Source organism: Cornus florida, unplaced genomic scaffold, assembly GCF_030987335.1.
Source record: "Cornus florida cultivar Cherokee Brave unplaced genomic scaffold, ASM3098733v1 CherokeeBrave_3.0.0_Hap2_Chr01, whole genome shotgun sequence".
In the NCBI taxonomy this organism is placed as follows: Eukaryota; Viridiplantae; Streptophyta; class Magnoliopsida; order Cornales; family Cornaceae; genus Cornus; species Cornus florida.
Genome location: NW_026775571.1, coordinates 116,694,303 through 116,715,671, shown reverse-complemented (window position 1 = coordinate 116,715,671; position 21,369 = coordinate 116,694,303). Strand labels below are relative to the sequence as shown.

At 34.1% G+C, this 21,369-nt stretch overlaps 1 protein-coding gene across 1 annotated transcript; it reads left to right on the top strand.

Moving 5' to 3' along the window:
* The first annotated feature begins 664 nt into the window (after nucleotides 1-664).
* LOC132281504 (transcription factor IIIB 60 kDa subunit-like) lies at nucleotides 665-21,185 on the top strand. Its single transcript, XM_059783208.1, has 19 exons — nucleotides 665-723; nucleotides 923-1,004; nucleotides 3,000-3,002; nucleotides 3,159-3,235; nucleotides 7,548-7,607; nucleotides 7,725-7,837; nucleotides 10,852-10,931; nucleotides 11,043-11,129; nucleotides 13,077-13,157; nucleotides 13,846-14,010; nucleotides 14,088-14,243; nucleotides 14,879-14,918; nucleotides 15,011-15,129; nucleotides 16,804-16,884; nucleotides 16,997-17,125; nucleotides 18,998-19,087; nucleotides 20,234-20,287; nucleotides 20,672-20,880; nucleotides 21,173-21,185. The coding sequence occupies exons 1-19, from the start codon at nucleotides 665-667 to the stop codon at nucleotides 21,183-21,185; spliced, it is 1,698 nt and encodes a 565-aa protein (XP_059639191.1).
* Nucleotides 21,186-21,369: the final 184 nt, after the last annotated feature.

Sequence of the window (21,369 nt, the reverse complement as noted above, 5' to 3'; positions counted from 1 at the left end):
CTAGTTTTCTAAGGTCATTCATGGAGGCATATGAGTGATTCCTAAAAGTAAAACAATTACCAAGAAGATGGAGATCCAAGGAGAATGCATCTTGCTAAGGGATCTACAATAAGTGAGAACATTCACTTTAGAGGAGAGATCTAAGATTTACTCAAACCTTGATGTAAGTATTCAATCTTTTAATTGAATGATACATTATATTTTATTTTTGCATGAAACTTGTCTCTATGTAATGAATCAAGATCTATAAATTTAAATCCCTCGAAATTTTTTTAAAATTAGTACGTTTCCCAACAAAAAGAACAATGCACGGCCTCGTAATATCACTGGATCATATCCTCACAAGTTCTTTACTTATTGCCGATTTTCTTGTTGTACATCTACAATCATTATTACCTACTTTTTATTATTGATATGACACAAAACTGTTTAGAATGCACAAGCGAAAATCAATGTCGCCTGAGAGAATTCTGGTCTCACTGTCACTACTTCAAAAAAAAATTAAAATTAAAAATAAAAATAAGTTTGGTAGCCAACGCCACAATGTAAATGAAATGGTGGAAATAATTTTGTCCTTTTCTTTTGTTTTCTTTTTATTGCTTTTAAAGACTACTAATATTAAATTTCACTCAGTTTGATTGTCGATGGTAATAACTTTAAAGAGATGGTTTGGTGCCCTTCCTGCCAGGCTGATTGTCCTACAGGGCGTGATGGTTTCTACATGTAAGTATCTGATTCTTCTATTTTCTATTAATTTACTTTTTCAATTTTTGTGTTGGAACAACTTAATTATTAGTTATTTTTACCTAATAATAAAAAACTAAATTATTCTTAGTTACATCTACCTATTTTTATTTAACCACAACTGTGTTGTCCACTGCTGAAGTGTTTATAATTTTTGCCATTTGTGCCTTCCTCTTAGAACTTGTATGCGATGTGGAAAAGTTGTTTCCTCTGATGACTTCACCGAGGAGCCAACATTTGTCAAAGGCCCTGGAGGAGAGGTTTGTTTTTGTATTTATATCATTCCGTTGACATTTTTTGAACTACTAGAGGTATCAGGTGCCTCACTTGCTTATATATGACCTTTGTTTCAAACCAACTATTTAAATTAGAAAATGAAATTGCTATTGTTGTTCATAGAACAAAATGGAAGAGGAGTTCTAAGTACATGTGTGCATCCACGACTGTGCAATCTTAGTCATTGGATCATGTCAGCCCCACCGCACAACTGCAATTGTGCAATCTCAGTCATTGAATTATTTGGGCTCCTTGTGGGACCACATGAACCAAATAATACTTTTTGTTTGTCTCATTTTTTTCATGGTAATGACCAATTTTAATACACATGCAGAGTCGGTGAGCGGACAGTAATGTGTTTAGTGTTCTATTTGGTATTCTGAGTCCTTTAGAAGAACCTTAGAGAATGGTACGTGATAGTGCTCTGTATCTTTTCCTTCCTTACTTTTCTTTCTCATTTTCTAAATTTCGTTCATTTAAATTTATAAATTATATCTATGATGAATAATTGACATAAAATTCTTCTTTTTCTTTTTATTTTATTTTTTATTTTTTTAATGTTTTGGTTTGTTGAGATAAGTATACATGTAAGAATATTTTTTATACCTGAGGTAGCTGAATTTCCCCCCACTTGTACCAATGGGCATTAGCTTAGATGGTATGATATCTCCTCTTCAAATGAGAGGTTGAGTGTACAAGCTCTGTTAGGGGTAATATAGTGATTGTGCATGCGTTTGCTTGAACTTTTGAAAAAAATTTAAAAACTTCTTTCCACTTCAACGGGAAACACTTAGACTGACCAATAAAATAGTTTTGTTGTGGCAACGGAAGTTCTGATCGGTGTATGATTATGCTGTCTGGATTAAGGAACGTAAAAGCATGGAAAATATTTTGTTGCATTGTTGATATAAAAATTCTCAAACAAGTTTGTCTAGCTTTCTCTTGCACACAAATACTGTATAAATATGAAGAAGTGGACTTTTTATGTAGCGACAGTAATTTTATGGAATGTAGTTGGAAGGATTCGACCACGTGTGTGGATTAATTGCTTTTGTATTAAATGCCATTCTTCTATGGAACCTTTTTTCTTTTTTGGCATAAGTACTCAAACATCAACTCGCTTCCCATTAGGAAGTTGAACTCAAACACATACCTTTTGAGATTGGATAGCGATACTGATCAGGCTAATATCCAGTTGGAACATATACAATCATTTTTTGTGAAATGTTGAGATATACCAAAATTAGTATAATAAGATGATTTTACAATGCACAAGCACGGAAATAACCAGGAAAATTCAAAAGACAAGATTTACAATTAGCAAGCTATAGAGTGGCTAGAGCTGCAACCAACAGGTACCAAATATAGTCTCTGATGTATCCTCTCCAAGTTCCTTTGAAAAGGAAACAATACAAATTAAAAAAGGAGAAAGTAATTGTTGAATTTTTTTTGGGAAAGTGGCACAAATAATTCCAGCCCAAATATCTTTGTTTCAAACGTAATGGAGTTCAGCTGAAAGACTTTGGGACTCTTTTGATACAGTTGTTGCCCCTAAAACTATAGAGAAATGCGAATAATTTAGAAAAGAACCTTCAAGTCTTGCTAAGGGCTGTGTTTCTTCTTCATGTGATTTGAGGATGACAAATTTCAAGGGCTATGACATTATGAAGAAAGGTAGAAACACCTGATCTTTTTGCCCATATTCCTCTTCCTTTTGAATGATTATCAACATTTTAAGGAAAGTTCTCAAATCAAAGCCTTTTCCCAACTACACGGGGCAAGATAAATCCTGTTGTTACATTCTGTAACTAGCTGTTTCAATCTTTCTTGTTCGCCATGTTTACATTAGTTTAATATAAGATTATTTTGTATACATCAAGGGTATGCTGTACTAGGCAACAAATTATTACTAGTATTTTTAATCTTGGTACTTGGTAGTGTCGTAAAGTTTTTCTGCCACTTGTTTTCTTATGTTGCAGGCAGTAAGAAAATCCGTTGTGTGGCAGAACAATTACGGATAGGAGACGGATCTTTAATAAGCCATGCTGAGTCGTTTTATCGGGTTTTTCATCTTAACTCTGTCCTTCTCTTGGATTCTTTCGAAATGCCAAGTATATGATTTACTTTTCACATTGTAGATAGCTGTCGAGCGTAGTTTTACCAAGGGGCGTAGAACTGATCAAGTTGCAGCAGCTTGCCTTTATATTGCATGTCGGTGAGTGACCTTCTTTTCCTCTTACAAAGTTGTGAATTTTTATGTTGACACAATAACATTCACTGCATTCATTTTATATTCTAATTTTGTTGCCTCAAATTCTTTGGCATAACAGCTAATGTAAAGTTGCATCACTGGTCACAAATTCTTGAAAATCTCAAAATTTGAGCTCTATTATATAAAAATGCACATAATTGATAGCTTCTGGCCTTAGTGTAGTACTACAAGGAATAAGATTTCAAAATGGAGTTTTTTTGACACTTTGATATCTCTTACATTCTAGATCAATCAAAGACCCCAAATATAGACCCAGCAAATTAGCATAACCAAATAAGGCCCAGATAGCTTTCACTTTTAAAATATATATATATATATATATACTTGCAGTAAACTAGCCTGTTAAGAATAAACGCTTCAACTATAGTATCATCCTGCCATTGTGACTTCCTTTCGTTTATGTTGTGAACATCTCGTTCTTCTGTGTTTTGTCAATTACTGCTATAATTGCTTTTACTTTGGCATCAACATCCACTTGCTGGCTGATGATGGCAGCTGCAATAATCTCTGAAGTGGTCTTTATTAAAGCTTCAATAGAACTCATCTTGTTTTCCATTAATTTTACATTATCATTCAATTGAACAAAAGGTCTTTTTCCTGCCTTCATGAACTTGAGATAATGCTTATAATTTCATGTTTGATTTGGCATGTTTAACCATCAGAGAGAAGTAATTTTGTCATACAATTGAGGGAAGAATTAGGATCCTTTATATTTTGATGCTATCAGAAAAACTAAAATTAACGTGTTAAAAAATTAGGTGTATTTGTTATATGGAGATTGATAAGGTTAGAGTTTACTTGTTTTTGAAAGTGATTTGTTGCTGATACTACAGAGAATTAGTTGCTAGAAATTTTGGACAGTAAGAACATTGGGGTTTTGGTGTTAAATGAAAGGGCATTAGGTAGGGAAAGGCTTAAAAACATTAAGCCTTGGCAAGGTAGATTTTTTGGAGTAAAGTAGGAGTTATGTTGAGGCTTTGAACAGTATAATCTGTGGAAAGTAACTTTGGTTTCTTTTTGTGAGTTTAATCACTTTTGTTGAACCTTTTATGGAGCAAATGATTGGGCTAATCAAAGTGATGTTTGCTGTTGAAAAAAATCATTATCAAGGCTGCCTGGTTGCAAATTAATGAAAGTGCATAAACATGTCATCCCCATGCCATGGTTAGATTGTGTCACTAGTCGACAATCTCTCTTAGTCTGTTAAATGGAAAGATAAGATAGAAGAACTATCCCTTAAGATTAGGTTGCAGTAGGAGCCATACAATCTCGAAGAAGTTTAAGAACTTTTTTTCTAACTAGTTTTGCAATCTCGTGAAACCTGTTAGAATATCTACATCTAACAAGGACCAGTATACTAATCCTACAACGTAACTTGGCCCAACATAATTCTCATGGATATTTAGTATTGCCAATGTCTAGCAAATGCAAGAACTATTGAAAGCCTACCATAATAAAACTAAGCCACAAAAATATATAGAGTTAAAACTCAAATTAGAACAAGATTTGTTTAGTTAAGGCCAAAAGCATGCGACAATTGATTTTTTATTTTATTTTATTTTGATTATTATTATTATTATTATTGTTACTATTATTTTTAACTAAACCCTTCCCATCCCCTAAATTTTGGCTGCTTTACAAGTCGCACAATCTTTGGAAGTTTGTCCAGTGGTGTGACAACATAGGACCCATCCCCTTAGGTTAGGTCATTTTTTGGGAGCTTGTAGAAAAAATATAAAATAAATATTTATGGATTTCTTAAATTTTTGCATTACAATTCAGTCACTAGAAGTTTGCTGACTGGAAAGATAACATATATATTTATAGGCTGCTGCGCTTTTCTTACCATTGAAGAATCTATGATGAATATATTTGAGAGTAGGACTATTGCCCAAGGTTCTGATTTGTCAAATTTTGCTGTGTTACAATTAGACCTAGGGGGTTTGAATAGGTCTTTATTCTTTAAATCTAAAAGTAATTGATTTTCGATTTCTAGCAATTATATTTAAGTGCAACAATAGAAATTGCACTAATATAGAAATAATTTAAAATCTAGCTACCACACATAAACACATGGCTGAAGTGGAAAAACCCCCAAATAGAAAAACCATAGGGCTCTAGGCCGAGCAGATCAAATCCACCATACGAAGAAAGTTTTTCAAACCTAGGAGTATTAGATTCTAGATCCCCATAGAGAGACCTAAATTACCTCAGATCCAGTTTTATAAACAAGACACTTCACCCAAGCTCTTGTAGATTTCCGTTCTGCATGTGATTTGCTCCTCTCCTTAGTGAGCAATATATATGAGCTTTCTTGCGATTTTGTGTTGATTGTGAAAGCTCCACAGATTGATAATTAGCCTCTTAATAATACTTCACCATTTATTGCAAGATGACAAATATTGAAAAGAAAGAAATGTGCTCTCTATATAGCTCTCTAAACGTGTTTTTATTCTCCGTATATGAGTTTGAGATCTCTAGTTTATATATATTTATACTATTATTATTAAAAGTACAAAAAGTTTCATAGCATTTATTTAATTTTTTATTTATAATGAATTTTTAATAATACAAATTTACCGGTTCCTTAATTCTATTACCTTTTTCCCAATTCTATTCTCTTTCTAACTCTTCCATAAATAATAATTTACTTTTTTTCTAATTCTATTCTCTTTCTAACTCTTCCCTCGATAATAATTTACCTTTTTTTCTAATTTTATTCTCTTTCGAACTCTTTCCTTAATAATTTAGTTTTTTTCAAAGTCTATTCTATTCTAACTCATTTATATATTTTCTTTACTTATTTTATTATAATGCATTTAATCTTTTGCCTTAATTTTTTCCGTGTTTCACTGCAAAAATTGAGTGGGTTATTTATATAACCACAAGTCCATATTTTTCAACCCATTTACCGGCAATAAATATTGCAAACATATTTGAAAATGTATTCCTCTTTCACTTTCTTTTGAATTGAATTATTTTTTTCTTATGATAATTATTTTAGAGGTTTTCATGTGCATCACACGTGCTCTTCAACTGGTATATATATATTAGTGTTTCAATCCAAAAGAATTTTGGTTTTAGATTTGAACACAGAAAAGAAACCAAATCTGCAAATTTCAATTGGTTGGACCCAATTTTGATCAATCAATCAAACTTGCGATAGTTAGGGTGGATTGATAGCTCGATCAATCCAACTTCCTGTTTTACAAGAAATCCAATTTTTTGTTAAAAAAAAAATTTATATGAATTTTGGTGATGTATCATCATGAACATAATATACGATGTGCAAGTATAAATGAAGAAACCCAAATTGGTGAGTTAGTAACTCAAGAGGTGAATTTACCTTTTTTACGCTTTTTATCATCAAATGCTTTCTTTTCATGGTCCACGGATCCATATTCCAAGGTGAATTCTAACTTTAACTACCTAAACCAACTTTATAAAAATAAAATAAACAAAACTAATTATTACAGACTCTAGCTATTGTTACAAAATTTGCCCCTTAACACCTAACAGAAATTACTAGGATTGAGATTCCAAAATAGCAAAATTTGACACATTGATCACTGGGAACTTTCTAGACCAATCAGTGATTTCATACATTCTTCCATCTACATTTTTGTTACTTGTAAAAAAAAAATATCCACATAATTTACCTTACAAATAACACTCATTGAGTATTTCCAACAACACTCTATGATTCGGGCAGTGTTCTTGATTCATAATTGAATAGTTTCACAAAGGAGGTTGTAGGCTTGTAGTGAGCTTTCTTCCTCGCTTAACGCCCATGCTTAGGTGTCAGAAACTGCTTATTAACACTCACAGACTAAACCTTTTTAGTAAATGTTTATCTATATAAGATTGTTGTAGTTTGTCTGTCCAAGCCCCCCCATTTTTGATCTTGATTCTTAATTGAATAGTTTCACAAAGGAGGTTGTAGTTTTGTGGCGAGCTTTCTTCCTCTCTTAACCCCCATGCTTAGGTGTCAGAAACTGCTTATTAACACTCACGGACTAAACATTTCTAGTAGATGTTTATCTATATAAGATTGTTGTAGTTTGTCTGTCCAAGCCCCCCTTTTTTTGATATTTGATAGCATGAGTTAGATACCGTTCTCAAGTCTTTTGATGTATCAACTTGTTCTGTATTTGGATTCATGTGCTTTAATCATTTGATCTTGTTACTTTAATTCTTGGTTATTTCATAACTGATGAGATGATTGATAATTGTATGTTTTCTGGCTGTTTTGCAGGTCAACAAATAAATGCCAATATCTACTAATTGATTTTTCCATTTGTTTGCGTATTAATGTGTAAGAAAGCAGCAGACCCTTCTTAATGTTTATGCTGTCATATATATAGAGTCTCTTTACTTAGCTGTCGCCTTTTGCCTGTATAATTAACCATTGCTGTTACTTTTGATGTTCTAGTTATGTGCTGGGAGCTGTATTTCTACAGCTTTGCAAACTTTTAAGTGTTCAAGACCATCCTATAGTTCAAAAACCAGTTGATCCAAGCCTTTTTATGTCTATGTTTACAAGTCGTATGAACCCATCTAACTTTTGGTTTTATTCATAGTCCTCTTGTTTACAGCTGATGAGAAAAGTTGACTGACAGGTTTCATTTCTCTTTCACATACATGTTCTTTTTTGAGTAAAAAATTTGATATGGTTTATCTGTGACTTTCTTCGATCACTTTGGACCTTGAGGCAGAATCATATTTAACTTTCCGGTATAATATATTTCTTCAATAACAAAATCTTGCTGGGTTGTACTATCCCACCATGGGTTAGCAGTGCTGGGTAATAGGTATTTTTTCTCTTGAACTTGTGTTAGACAATAATTTTGGCTTGCAAAATTTTTGCAGGATGTCTCAAAAGTCCATCCTATATGTTATATTGTACAATTTATTGTCCAAATCTCACATTAGGTTAAAACTTCCTTTTACCTCTCACTGTTGTCTATCTCACCTAAATCACCACCATACTTGAGTCATACTAGTGGTTAAAGGCTCCATTATTGGTTTCTAGGGAATACTTGGCTTGTGAAGAGGGTGTAGTATTTACTTGTCAAATGGATTCTAAGTTGTTGGTAATAGAAAATAAATAAAAAAGGAGAATTGAAGAATAATGAAAGCACAGGTGCAAGTCTTGGTTTGGCGACTTCTATCTGCTTCTAGTACACAGAGCCCACAATAGCTGCATCTTGTCCTGTGGATATTATGGATGAATTCGATAGAAGCATCAACTTATATAATGATAGCAATGATGAGATAACATGAAATTATAGATTTTCCGAGATTCACGAGATATAAAATCTCAAGGAATCCATGAATATGAAAGAATGGGAAATTTGGAGTCTTATCGATTTGTGAATTTGGAAAATCCAACAAATTGAAACACAAGATAAGAATCCAACAGTGAACTTTCACTTCCAGTGATCTCTATACATGCTATCTATGTAGCATAGCACAATGAGGGAGAAATCAGATACATTTTTAATCTTACAATTAAAGAAGGATGGTTTGGATAGAGGAGTGCTTCTGCGCGCATATTGTGGGATTGGTGTCTACCTCTAAAATTGAAAGATAAATTCTTCAAAAAAATTATTAGACTAGCCTTACATCTGGAGAGAATGTTAGGTGGCAAAGAAACAATATATTAATAAAATAACTGTAGCATAAATTCGGATGTTGAGAAGGATGTGTGACAAAATAAGAAAGATAAAATTAGAAATGAACGCAACTGTTAGATGGTTGAAAACTTGAAGTAGAAAGAATTAGAGATAGAAATAGAATAATAGAAAATCAATGAAGGTGGTTTCATAATGTGTAACAACGGCTTATAACTGCTCCAGAGGAAAAATGATTTGGTACTCATTGAGGGTAATGCAAAAGGGAGGGAAAGGAGTTGTCAGTGCTGATGTCATAGTTTAATACCTTTGAAACTGCCCATTTGTTAGTTATTAGAATTAAATATTGCATTGGTTTGATTATTGTAATAATACACAGTAAAATGAAATAAGAATATTATATATATAGTTCCGTGCACAGTGAGCTTGGAATTTAAAATAGAATAGGTTTACGTGCTTGTGAAGTGTGTTCAAAATTTTTTCCAGCATCATTTATCTATATCTACAAAGACTGTTTACTAGAAAAAAAGAGAGAATTCATGTACTAGTTGGACACCAAGAGAAAGAAGTACTACCAAATTAGTTCTAGTAGAGAAAGGAAGCTATTGATTGAGTTGACTTATAATACTCTGAACAAACAATAGTGTCTTTAGAATGTACCACTGCATGTGTGTGCGCGCGCGCGCATGCGTAATATAAGTAACTGAATAGGCTAAGATAAACAATTGTGCATAAGACGGATAGCCTAAAATGTGGAGAGGGAGGGAGGGAGGATAAAACTGAGTAAAAACAATGGAAATTATTTAATTTTGATTGAGTGAAATTTAAGAATTGATTATTTTATATTTTGTTGTTTTTGAATTAATTTGTTCTTGGAGGAATATTTGTCTGATTGGGTATTTCCAACTTTCCAAGGATGTTCCGAATTCAATTTTATATGATTTTGGGCAATCGGGGTTCCGGGCCTGACAGACATGCTTTTAGCTAATGAAAACTATGATACCACGTATTAGGACCTTAGACCACCTATTACTTTACCAAAGAATCAGAGAAATGAAGAGAATGCTAGTACTTTTCTTGGCAAACCATCCAACTCAGTAGAGAAGTTGGGGGGATCAAGGGTGCATTGCCATTTGATTTTAGTGCGGCATTCAACTTCTGGTAAAACTGGAGCCTAATTATAAAATATTTAGGTGAGATAAATGTCTCGTTTTCAAAATATGAGGATTAGCCTCTGATATGATGAAAGTTGTGCGGGGCAGCCGCAAAGGTGTATCCCCCATCTTGTATGAAGTTCATCATGTTCCATGTGAGGAGACAAACTTCCTTGCACCCGTTGCACATGCAACAGGCGCATCTAACCATTCATTACCGATCTTGTAATACACTCGTGGGTGCGTGTATTACACGGATGGTCCGGATGCACCCGGGGCGCAAGAAAGTTTTTCTCCCATGTGAGCTTTCTCAAGCCTTTTTGTACAGATGGTAAAAAGCCAGTCTTGAACAAGTTTCACAGAGCTACAATAGATGTTAAGTGAGCTGATGAGAGGAAATTGATGCTACCTTAGCAAATCAAATACCATTCTCTTCTAGATGTTGGAGTCAATATTTCTTGTGAAATGGAGTGGTGTTTTCATTTGTGACTGTGTAACTTTGTCCCTATCACTATGCTCCCATTGGATCTAATTGTGCTTGTCATGCATGTGTTTTCCAACGAGGTGAACAATTAGGTATTACACGACTCCGTGCTTGTTGCCAGTAGCGTGGATGTGACATTGTTAGAAGTAATATACTAAAAGGTAGAGAGTAGCACTATGGACTACAGATTGATGTATATATGGCCTTTTGAGTTAATACAATATTGAATGTTACCGCTAGTGCAGACTATTCTCGTATCCTGCATCTATAATATATGTTTGCATGTAGGTCTAATGGGATTCGATAATCGGAAGGTTTCTAATACTGCAATTCGCATTGTAGCCGGTATGAAGCAAGACTGGCTGCAGGTTTGTTATCTTCCTTTATTTATGTAATTGACGTGTCCTCTTTCAATGTGAATTGATTACTTCCTTGGTGTTTTAATAATTGCAATTTTAATCATTATAATTTTTTAACAGACAGGCAGAAAACCTAGTGGGCTATGTGGTGCAGCGTTATATATCTCGGCTCTTTCACATGGATTGAGTTATTCGAAGTCAGATATAGTAGGTGTCTCTTCCCTTGTATTATATTTTGCAATTATGTCGCTTTGTTTGTAACTTAAATGGTTCTGCGCGTCTCATATGTCCTGATATGGATTTTTGGTCCAACATCATCTATGTGTTTTTATGTCAGACATATTGGCTTATCATTTGTTTTCTTCTGACTTGTTCCCTTTAAGGTGAGTGAAAAGCCAAGTTCTTCTTTTCAGTTGTTGAAGGGGCCGGAAATTGGAAGTCTCTTTATAGATTTATTTATTTTTATGGAGTGCTTGCCTAATTGGTGTAATTACTAAAGGCAATGCTTTTGACATAAAATGCTCTCGAACTCATCTATGTCCTTTTTGCTTAAACATGCCCATGCCTATGAACATTTACTTTGTACGTATAACTCTAGTAGAGTTGTGTGGTTTGTTGGTCATTTTGAGATTGTCTCATTACCATCCATTTGGTTAAAGAGTCAAAATTTCTTGATCAAGTCAAAGTATACAAGTGTGGGTCCATCAATGGACACGTGGCAAAATCTCAAGGTTCAAGCTTTTCATGGATAGTTTGGTAAATTCAAATTTGTTTCCAAATATAAAGAGACCGTTATCTCGTATATTTTGAAATTTAGCACAATTATTGGGGAGTTTCCAAATTAAAACACCCCACCTGACCTATAAATATAAGGTCACCCAACACATTTGAGATACACATGGAGTGTCTAGAGAGATTGTCAACCTTTGAATCATCCAGCTGTCTTTAGTTGAGCATGTAGCTATTTAACATTCATGTTTGTCCTCCTTAACCTAGTCAAACACTAACTCTGTTTCTTGAAAAATGTAGAAGCAAGAAAAGAAATATGAATTTGGGTGTTGAATTCAATAGGAATTTGAGAACATCAACAACAAATAATTTGGTGTTTTTTTTTCCTTCTCATCAGCAACAGATAATATGATCTGATACTCTTGTATTTCTAAATAAATATATGTCTTTCAATTGTGTTTACCGTAGATTAAAAAACCCAAGTACGAATCACATACACTTAAACTGTCATCTTCTTCATAGTTATTCCACAACCACCACCATTTGTTCACCCCTCCTACCGTGCCATCCCATGCTCACCATCCCAGCCACCTGCACATGCCACCACCACCACCGCCAATATCATCTCCTACACAAATCACCGCAAACCGTTTCCAGTTTAGAGCCAGGCATAAGAGGGAAAGTCAAGCATCAATATTCTCTTCAAGCAAGCCCCCAAAGTTTAATTCCAAGGCCCAAATCTGAAATCCCAGATTGAAAAAAGAATAAAATAAAAAATAAAAATAACTTTTTATGTGAGATCTAGTATCTTTTGGTTGAATGAACCAATGGAAAATGCCTTGGAAGAGCTCTAGGTGGCTGCTGTGATTCCCATGGTCGAAGTGGAGCAAGAAGGAGAAGAGAGGTAAGAAGAAGACTAGGATGGGTTGTGTTGTGCATTGTCAATCATTAATAAACGTTAAGCAGAGAAACTCCGATAAGGGACAATGTATGTTTCCTATTCTCAGCGTGCATGAGTATTGAGCCAAATCTCAGGGCGAAATCAGTGTAATTTATCCTAATTTAAATTATAATTGAGTAGGTTTTAATAATTATGGCATCTTACATATGACTACTATAGTATATTACGTATTGAAATGTGTAAGAACTGTTTATGTACCCATATCCAAGCTTTGGACACATTCAGGGAGGTATTCAATATTCTGTTTTAGTCTGACTGGCATGATAGAAAACTTACAATCCAACTCTTGTTATTATTGAAAAGTTCTAATAAAAATACTTATGTTTTGTTTTCTAAGCAGTGCTTAATTTTATCAAGTTTCTTCTGTTTTCCTCTTAATAAATGTGACCAGGTTTTCATTGAGTTTGAATAATTTGCATTGATCATTTTTTAATAGTTTGTTTAATGTGTGCTATGTTCTTTAGGTGGAGGTTGTCCATATATGTGAAGCAACTTTGGCAAAACGATTGACTGAATTTGAGAATACAGGGTCTGGGAGCTTAACAGCAAGTGCACATCATTTCCTACATTTGCTGCATGCATTGACCTACAAAAGTTAGGCACAATTGTTGCCTTTTCTCAGGAGTCTCTTGTGCATTGTAAACGAGTAATTTTGCCTATTCTTTAGCTCTGGCTTAAGGTGCCCAAAGTGCACTTTGCATAATTGTGTAATTTCGTTTGTCGTAATCCTCTTACTGTTGGTTCCTACATATATGTATGTGTTTAGTTAAAGTAATAATCTTTATGATATATATGATGGTGATGTATAGACAGCTATTGTCTAGTTTACAATTTTATGGGATAAGAAACCCCTAAAAAGGAGAGTTCATATAAAGTTGTTGACAAACTAAAGATTTAAAAAAATAAACTAGTATCACAGCAAAATTAGATTTGAAAATTTTAACTAGCTAAATGCTCTCTCTGTGGCATGGACACTGTTGAAGAGGAACCATGCACGGGTGATACATTGTAATGGACATGATGCTCTGGCAGGCATTGTCATGTATAGAACTTTTTCAGCCAACATAGAGAACTTTGTCGTCTATATAAATGTTGTATTTAAGTCACAACACGAGTGTTTTCTTTTGCATAGGGAAGAATCATATATCTATTGGACTACACAATCTAATTGGGTTTCTGCATTCCCAATGCTAAAATAATATGTTTTATATGTAAAAAAAAAATGTCTACAAGATTGAGGAGTTCAACAAGACTGCTAAGGAGCTTGAAAATGAGGATCATGCATTCGAACTGTCAGCTGTTGATTGCCAAAAGTCTAGCACAATGGAAGTGCTATGTGAACACAAAGGCAGAGATCCTTATTTTGCTTGCGGTCTTTGCAAAAGTTGTTATCAAGATGTAACTCTTCTCTCCTTTTTCTCCTCTGTTCTTATTTCATCTTTGTACTTTTCCACTCAACGCTTTATTCGTTGTAGTTCATCGAACTTTCTGGGGGACTTAATGGCGGATCAGATCCTCCCGCTTTCCAGCATGCTGAAAGGGAGAGATTAGCCAAAGTCTCTGCTGTGGCGGTTAAGGAATCAGATTTCGTCTTAAAACCTCCCAAGAAAAAAACAGCTGTGAGAATGTATGTATGTATTGCAATATATATATATAAACACATATATTTTGTTATCATCACATCAATGATTCATTAATTTCTTTTTTCTTTTCTATTATTATTGGGTAAAGTGCCAAAAGACCGCCAGCTATATAAACAAATGTGGAAAAAACACCCCTGATTTTTAGTATGTGCATATAAATCCCTATTTTGAAAATTGTAGCAAATTGCCCCTTGATCGTCAATTTTGCCCAAATTTGTTTATAAAAACCCCAAAATTCCCTTAAGGGCATTTTAGGTATTTAAGTCTTCAATTTTTTATAAAATCCCCATAAATCCCCAAAAAATTTGTAAAAAAATCCCAAAATACCCCAAACCCAAATTTTTTAAATCGATTTTTTTTTATGGTCATAAGGGCATTTTAGGTATTTCAGTCTTCAAATTGAAGAATTGTCCTTATTTGTTCGAATTGAAAAATATAGGGGTTTTTTTGAACACCAAGGGTATTTTTTGCACATTTTGTATATATATATATATAGTTGGGGGATATTTTGCACTTCCCTTTTCTTTCTGCTTATTATCATAATATTTGAATAGTTGTGTTTATTAGTATCTCTCTCTTATTGTGCTTTTTGTGTCTTTGATGTAAAATATTTGTTTGTTTAGGAAGCTGACCTGTTTGCTACAGCCAGCCAAAATGTGGGTTGTAAGTTTATTTTAATTTTACAAAGAGATGCCTAATAAAGGTTTGAGGCTTATACTTTTATTCTGAGTAATTCTGAGCATGTTTTGTTTCAGTGCCTGTCACTGGTGGTGAGTTCAGAGCTGATGGTGCTATTGATACATACCATAATTTTAAGGAGATGAGTAGTGCTGCTGATGAAACAGAAAGCCTTTCTGATATTGATGATGCTGAGGTGTGTGGCTCGTTTGCATTAGCATATATTATTATCTCTAATTTTCATATAACGTTGCACTATGTGCATATCCTACCTACGTTTTGTTTTCCTCTTTAGAGTTGTAGCAGGTGCATTATTTTTGGTCATTCTAACTATTTGGCATTAGACATGGATCCTTTTATGCCATTACATTTAATCTACATCCACATACTTCTGTTGGGTTGTAATTTTTCTCCTCTCTTGTCTGATCCAAGTTGCTACCTATTGTCCTTTCTCCTCACATCAACCCCACAAAAATTACTTGTCTAATCAAAGTTGCTACCTGTTGTCCTTTCTTCTCCTTATCAGCCCCACAAAGTTCTCCACCAATAGTCCAAGCAATTGTGAACACCTGGAACTTATGCTCTCTTGTCCAATTCTGAATAAATATGAAAGACAACTTAGCTCATAAAGCCCTTGTCCCAGCTTGTTTCCAAATTTTTTTCCTCTTTTATGGAAATATCAAAGGCTCAATTTTAATTCTATAAAATTTTTGTATGAATGAGTGGCAATTGGTTGAGTCATGGGTTGAGTGTTTACAGTGACACTATATTCATAACTTGTATTTACATGACTTCCGGCTCTTATCCTGGAGCACTTGAATGAGAGAGTTTCCTTTTTGTTTTGTCTAGAACATCTGGATGTTAACTGTCATCATTAATGAAATTACCAGTGCATCAAATGGCGCTACTATTGTTCTAATTTTATAAGCATATTATTGAAGAATCAACAAGTCCTAGCTAGGCCAACAGAGTACAACAAAAGTAACTAAACAAACTTACAACCACAGCCCATTAGAGTGCAACCACCAAACTAGAGCTCAAACCAGCATTAAGAAAAGAAAGCTAAACAACTGCCATAGCAATAACAGTTGAAAATCAATTCTCAGCCCAGTATGACAATATAGAAACCAAACACAGAATCAGAAATCACATTCCGGTAAAAGCTCAAACAAATTTGAGAGAACCAAGCAGAGAGAAAGTCATCAAGAAGGCGTGAACCACTGAGCCATTTATCAAATATACTGGCTGGTAGATTCCAAACCAATTGAATGTGCTTATTAGCAGCAGTAACAGGAAACCCATTCAAAGGTGAAATCCTAAATCTCACAGCATTGGAGATTTGTTAGATAATTGACATCTTTGCAACTATGTGGATGACCCTCAAAACCATTATCTGTTGATATACGGCGTAGATGAAAAATCTATCATTCTTTTCAATCCAAATATAATAGACAGAGGAAGGTAGAAGGAGTTTTAAAAGAATATCTCTGGGAGTTTTCCCTTTAAAGGTGTCTTATTTATAATTCTTCTCCTAAATTATTGAAAAAATATTAGAAAATAATATTTTTAGCTAGGCAACTAATACTTGTTTCAAGTGGCCATGCCGAGGTACTTTATAGGAAGGTAAAATGTGGTGAGGTAGTGTTAATTATGAATTTATAATTCTATGGAAGATGATAAATTAAAAGCTATTTCTGGAACCATGCGGGCTAAGGGGGCAGCACTACTTTCCCCAATTGTGTTTGTTCTCATGGCTCTCTGAACTTGTTTTGTGTTTAAGAGTTTGTCCGGCCAACTGTGATTTACCAATATTTCATTGATGAATTCATCTGAATTTTCATGTTTGCATTATTGAATTTTTGCGGCATAGGTCAATGGCTACCTTAACAGTGAGGAGGAGAGTCGGTACAAAAAGATCATCTGGGAAGAAATGAACAAAGAATATCTTCAGGTGATATATTTCTTGACTCATCTGCGTAGATCTTTCCATGAAATGCACAATTTTTTGGCAATATACTTTATCTTGGGTAGATATAATGTATGCTTAACTTATGGTTTTGCAGGAACAAGCAGCCAAGGAAGCGGCAGCTGCTGCTGCTATTAAGGATTTTAGTGCGGCTTCAGGTGATTTTCGTGCAGCATGCGAACTTACTTCTGCTGCCGCTGCTGCTGTTGGAAAATTAAAAGAGGAGGTACATGCTCATTTGTCATTATTCATCGTTTTTCTTTATGTGGTGCTCAATATAAATGGGGGACTTATATGATGCTTTCAAAGTTCTGAAATAAATGATATAGAAATGAAAGAGAGGAGTTACTCGGAGATAAAGTGGATTCAGGTATGCCCCTGGATTAAGTAGGTCCAACCTTTTGCTAGTAAATAAAGATCCATTATCAAGAGAGAGAAATAAAAAATTGTTAGCTGCCCCTGTTCTAGACTTTATTCATATTTTCAATAATAATCTTGATAGATGAAGCTTGATGAATACAAAGTAAAGAATATAAACTGACATAACTAAGGATTTTATGGTATGTAATACTACCTTGAAGTTATGAACCTCTTTTCGTGAACCAAAGGTGAAGCTCGCTTGATTATAGGTTTTTCTTCATCATTTTCTTTAAGTTTCGAGAAGCTTTTATTGGGTTATTCCTTAGAGATTTCCTTTTTGGCGAATATTCCTTTTCGTTATGTTCTTTTCTTACATCACCTTATTCTCTAGTCCAAGAGACATTGATCCTCCCTTTGGAAGTACTTCCAAAACTTTGAATTATATATGTTTTTAAAGCTGCGCTGGAGAGAAAGAGACAAACGGATGTCCTTTCTGATTATATTAGACATAGGGCTAGAAACAAATCGAGGCAAATCCAGTAGTGACTGTCTGAACTTGGCTCAGTTCAATGGGGGTGAATTTTTTTTTTTTTTTTTTTTTTTTTTTTTTTGCAACAATGGTGGTGAATATGATCTTGGTTTAATCTCAAGTCAAGATTGACTGACCTTGTTCAAACTTAGGTCAACAATTTTCAACCAATATCTGGCTCTGCTAAGCTTGGTTTGCTTTCCATGATTGTTCTCAAGTTGATGGTCCACTGGTTTCCACCTACAATCAGTAAAAAAGGTTTTGCTTAAATGAAAGAGTAAAATGAAAAGAAATGGTCCTCCGTCCAGCCAAAAAATATATATATATATCTACAGAGAAAGAAAGTCTGGATTCGCACCTCTTGGTTATCCTGAAAAGAATATAATAAAACAACATATGGACCAAATCTTAAGTCTGTGGTGGACTTCACCTATAATGATGAGCAGGAAATGGAACACAGAAAAGAAAATGTAAAAAGCGGGCCGAAGAGGAAAGAAGTTCTAGAGTTGAAGGTTTTGGTACATTGTCCAAAAAACTCTTAAACTCTAGTGGAATAAAGAACGAAATGAGTTTACTGCTTCTCTCTAGTATTGGAAATTTTGGCTAGATACTTCATTTGAACATTGACACACTGCCAAAAGTTGTAGGGCTAATTGGCTTAACTTCACCTATTTGCCTTTTCATACTCATTTGCTCCAATGCATTATGTTCTGTTCAGATCATATAAAAGGAGTTGTTGTCATCATGTGCTTGGCTCATGAAACAAATGAGCCTGAGAACTGAGAACCAAATCCAGCTTAACTCATTTGCTTAATAAATGACCCTGAACAAGCTGCAAATGAGCCAAGTGTTGATGAAGAATCTTATATGGTTACATTCTATTATTCAATTTCTTATAGTGTGTATCAAAATTGGAACTGAAAATAAATGCGATATATATATATATATATATATATATATATATTTTTCCTTTAAAAAATTATGTATCAATGACAATTTATTTTTTATTTTTTGGGTAATGTTCCTTAAACATTATGTTTGATATGCATTCACATATTTTTTGAATTTATTATTTATATAGAATATGTTTTGAACTCGAATTTATGAACTTAAAATCCAGTTTGGTTCAGCACTACACATGAAGAGATTTTAATGAATTATTTCTTAATTTAATCTCATACCTCTTTCTACAATTTATAATGAAACTAGAAACGAAGAGAAAGACAAGCTTTGGAAGCTAAGAATGCTGGTCCTGCTCAAACTGCTGCAGAAGCGACCCGAAACATGTTAACTAAGAAGGTAAGTAACTGAAAAATCAGGTATAACATAGTGTTGCAAGTTTAGCATTAAGTTAGTTTGGTGCAATGGCAAAGGGAGGAAAGGGAAGGGAATGTGATGGAGGGGGATTAACACAATTTTTGTGTTTGGCAAAAATTGTTGGAAGGAAAGGGAAGAGTTTGGAGGGTTAACACAAGCTTTCAACAGTAAATTTCTTAACCTCCCAAAAATGGGAGGAAATGAAGGGAAAGGGAAGGAGAGGCTTGGTGTGTGATTTCAGATGCCAATTTTGCCCTTGATTACATGTGTATTTAGTTTGCAAAACAAAAATTACAGACCTTGATTAGTTGATTTAGCAGTTGCAGAGAGAGAGGGGGGCAAGCTTGAGAGTTGAGAGACAGAGGGCCAGCGGCTGAAGCTTGCGAACGGCGAACCCGAATTGGAACAGCGGGCGATGGAAACTGATATGGGTTTTGATTTTTTGAACAATCTGATATGGGTTTTGATTTTTTGAACAATCTGAAATTGGGTGTTGATTTTTTGAACAATCTGAAATGATGCCAATATGGGTTTTGAAGTTTTGATTCTTGCAGACAAATATATAAATTGAAATATATGGGTTTTGAACTTCTGATTCATGTAGTAATTTGCAGTTGCAAAGAGAGAGAGAGAGAAGTTTGGCATTGAGAACGAGAATAGAGGCTGAAATGATTTGCCCTAGAGGCGGTAGAGGTTGAAATTTTTTTTTTTCTTTTCTTGTGGACCTAGAGACAGTGTGTGTGTATATATATAAGGGTATAATGGTCAATTTATTAAAATAATTTTTTTTTTTTTTTTTTTTCTCAAACGTGATTATTATCCTTCCCTTTCTTTTCCTTCATTAATCAACCAAATACAATACCAAATTAAAATTATCCCTCCCTTCTCTTTCCCTCATAACTGAAGTTATCATTCCCCTTTAAACCCACCCTACCAAACATAGCATAAGGGATATAGCATCAAGAATACATACTAACGAATAACGAATTTAACTTAACCTCCTTATCCCAATCATTTGGATTTATTTAATGAATCCTGTTTCGCGATACTGCCATCACATCTTTATTTGAATCCATCCCATATTTATTTTTTAATGTTGTTCTAATTCCTGTTTGTTATGCTTCACAGAGATTGAGTTCGAAAATCAACTATGATGTATTGGAGACTCTCTTTGATGATGATGTATGTTGAATCTTCGTTTGGTTTTTGTTTTCATAATTTTTTGTCAAATTCATGGTTTTAGAAAATGCTTGGCTTCAGAAACTGCCATGTTTGAATTCCAGCATTGCAATAAGGAATTTGACACTAGTGATATAACCATTAAATTGACCAGTAAGTGGATTGATTTCAGACAGAATCCGCATAGATCCTATTAGGGTTTGTTAAGTCAAAAACCTGAAAATCTGATTTAGGAACCCAATGGATATGCAGTGTTGATTCAAATGAATAAAACAGCCAAAAAAGGGTGTAGTGTTGATATGCGTAGAATTGTTCATACTTCTTATAGTTTATAGTAAGAATGGAGTAATTTGAATTCTCTATTTCATTCTCCAAACATCTTTGCAGCTGGCTCCAGATGCAAAACGAAACCACCCCGACTCTCATCATGACAGAAGTGTCACCGGGCAACAACCTGATGAGGAAGAAACTAAATCTGGCGCCACGTCCAATAATGATGATCAGGGACAGGATGATGAATATATGGAAGTTAATGATTATGATTATGGCGCGGAAGTTAATGATTGTGATTATGATGTTGATGAGGATTACAACGAGTATATATATATATATATATATATATATATATATATATATATTTCAAGACAAGAATGTTAAAAATTACTGATTAATTGTTAAAGGGAAGGGATAAGGTGCAAGACTTGAACACGGGTTTCTAGACACGGAAAGCAACCCAATCCAACCGTTCAGCAACTGCATTTGCATGAGTATTGATATCTTGCCAATTGATGGATCCAAAAATATAGTTAGGATACAGAGGTAAGTGAATACAGTTGTACAGGCATACGGATTGGAATTCAGAAGTTTATAGTAATTTTTTATGTGCAGAATCTTGACTTAGAAAGTTCGATTGGTCTCTAGCTTATGTGGCCTTCCTCTAATTTTTTTTTTTTTAGTTTTATTATATTATGATTTAGTTGTTTTCAAGATACCACTTCAACTTCAACCCTTTAAAAACTAATAATAGCAGAACATACAAAATTTATTACAGTAATTGATAGAGCTATTTGGTGGTTATTTACTTC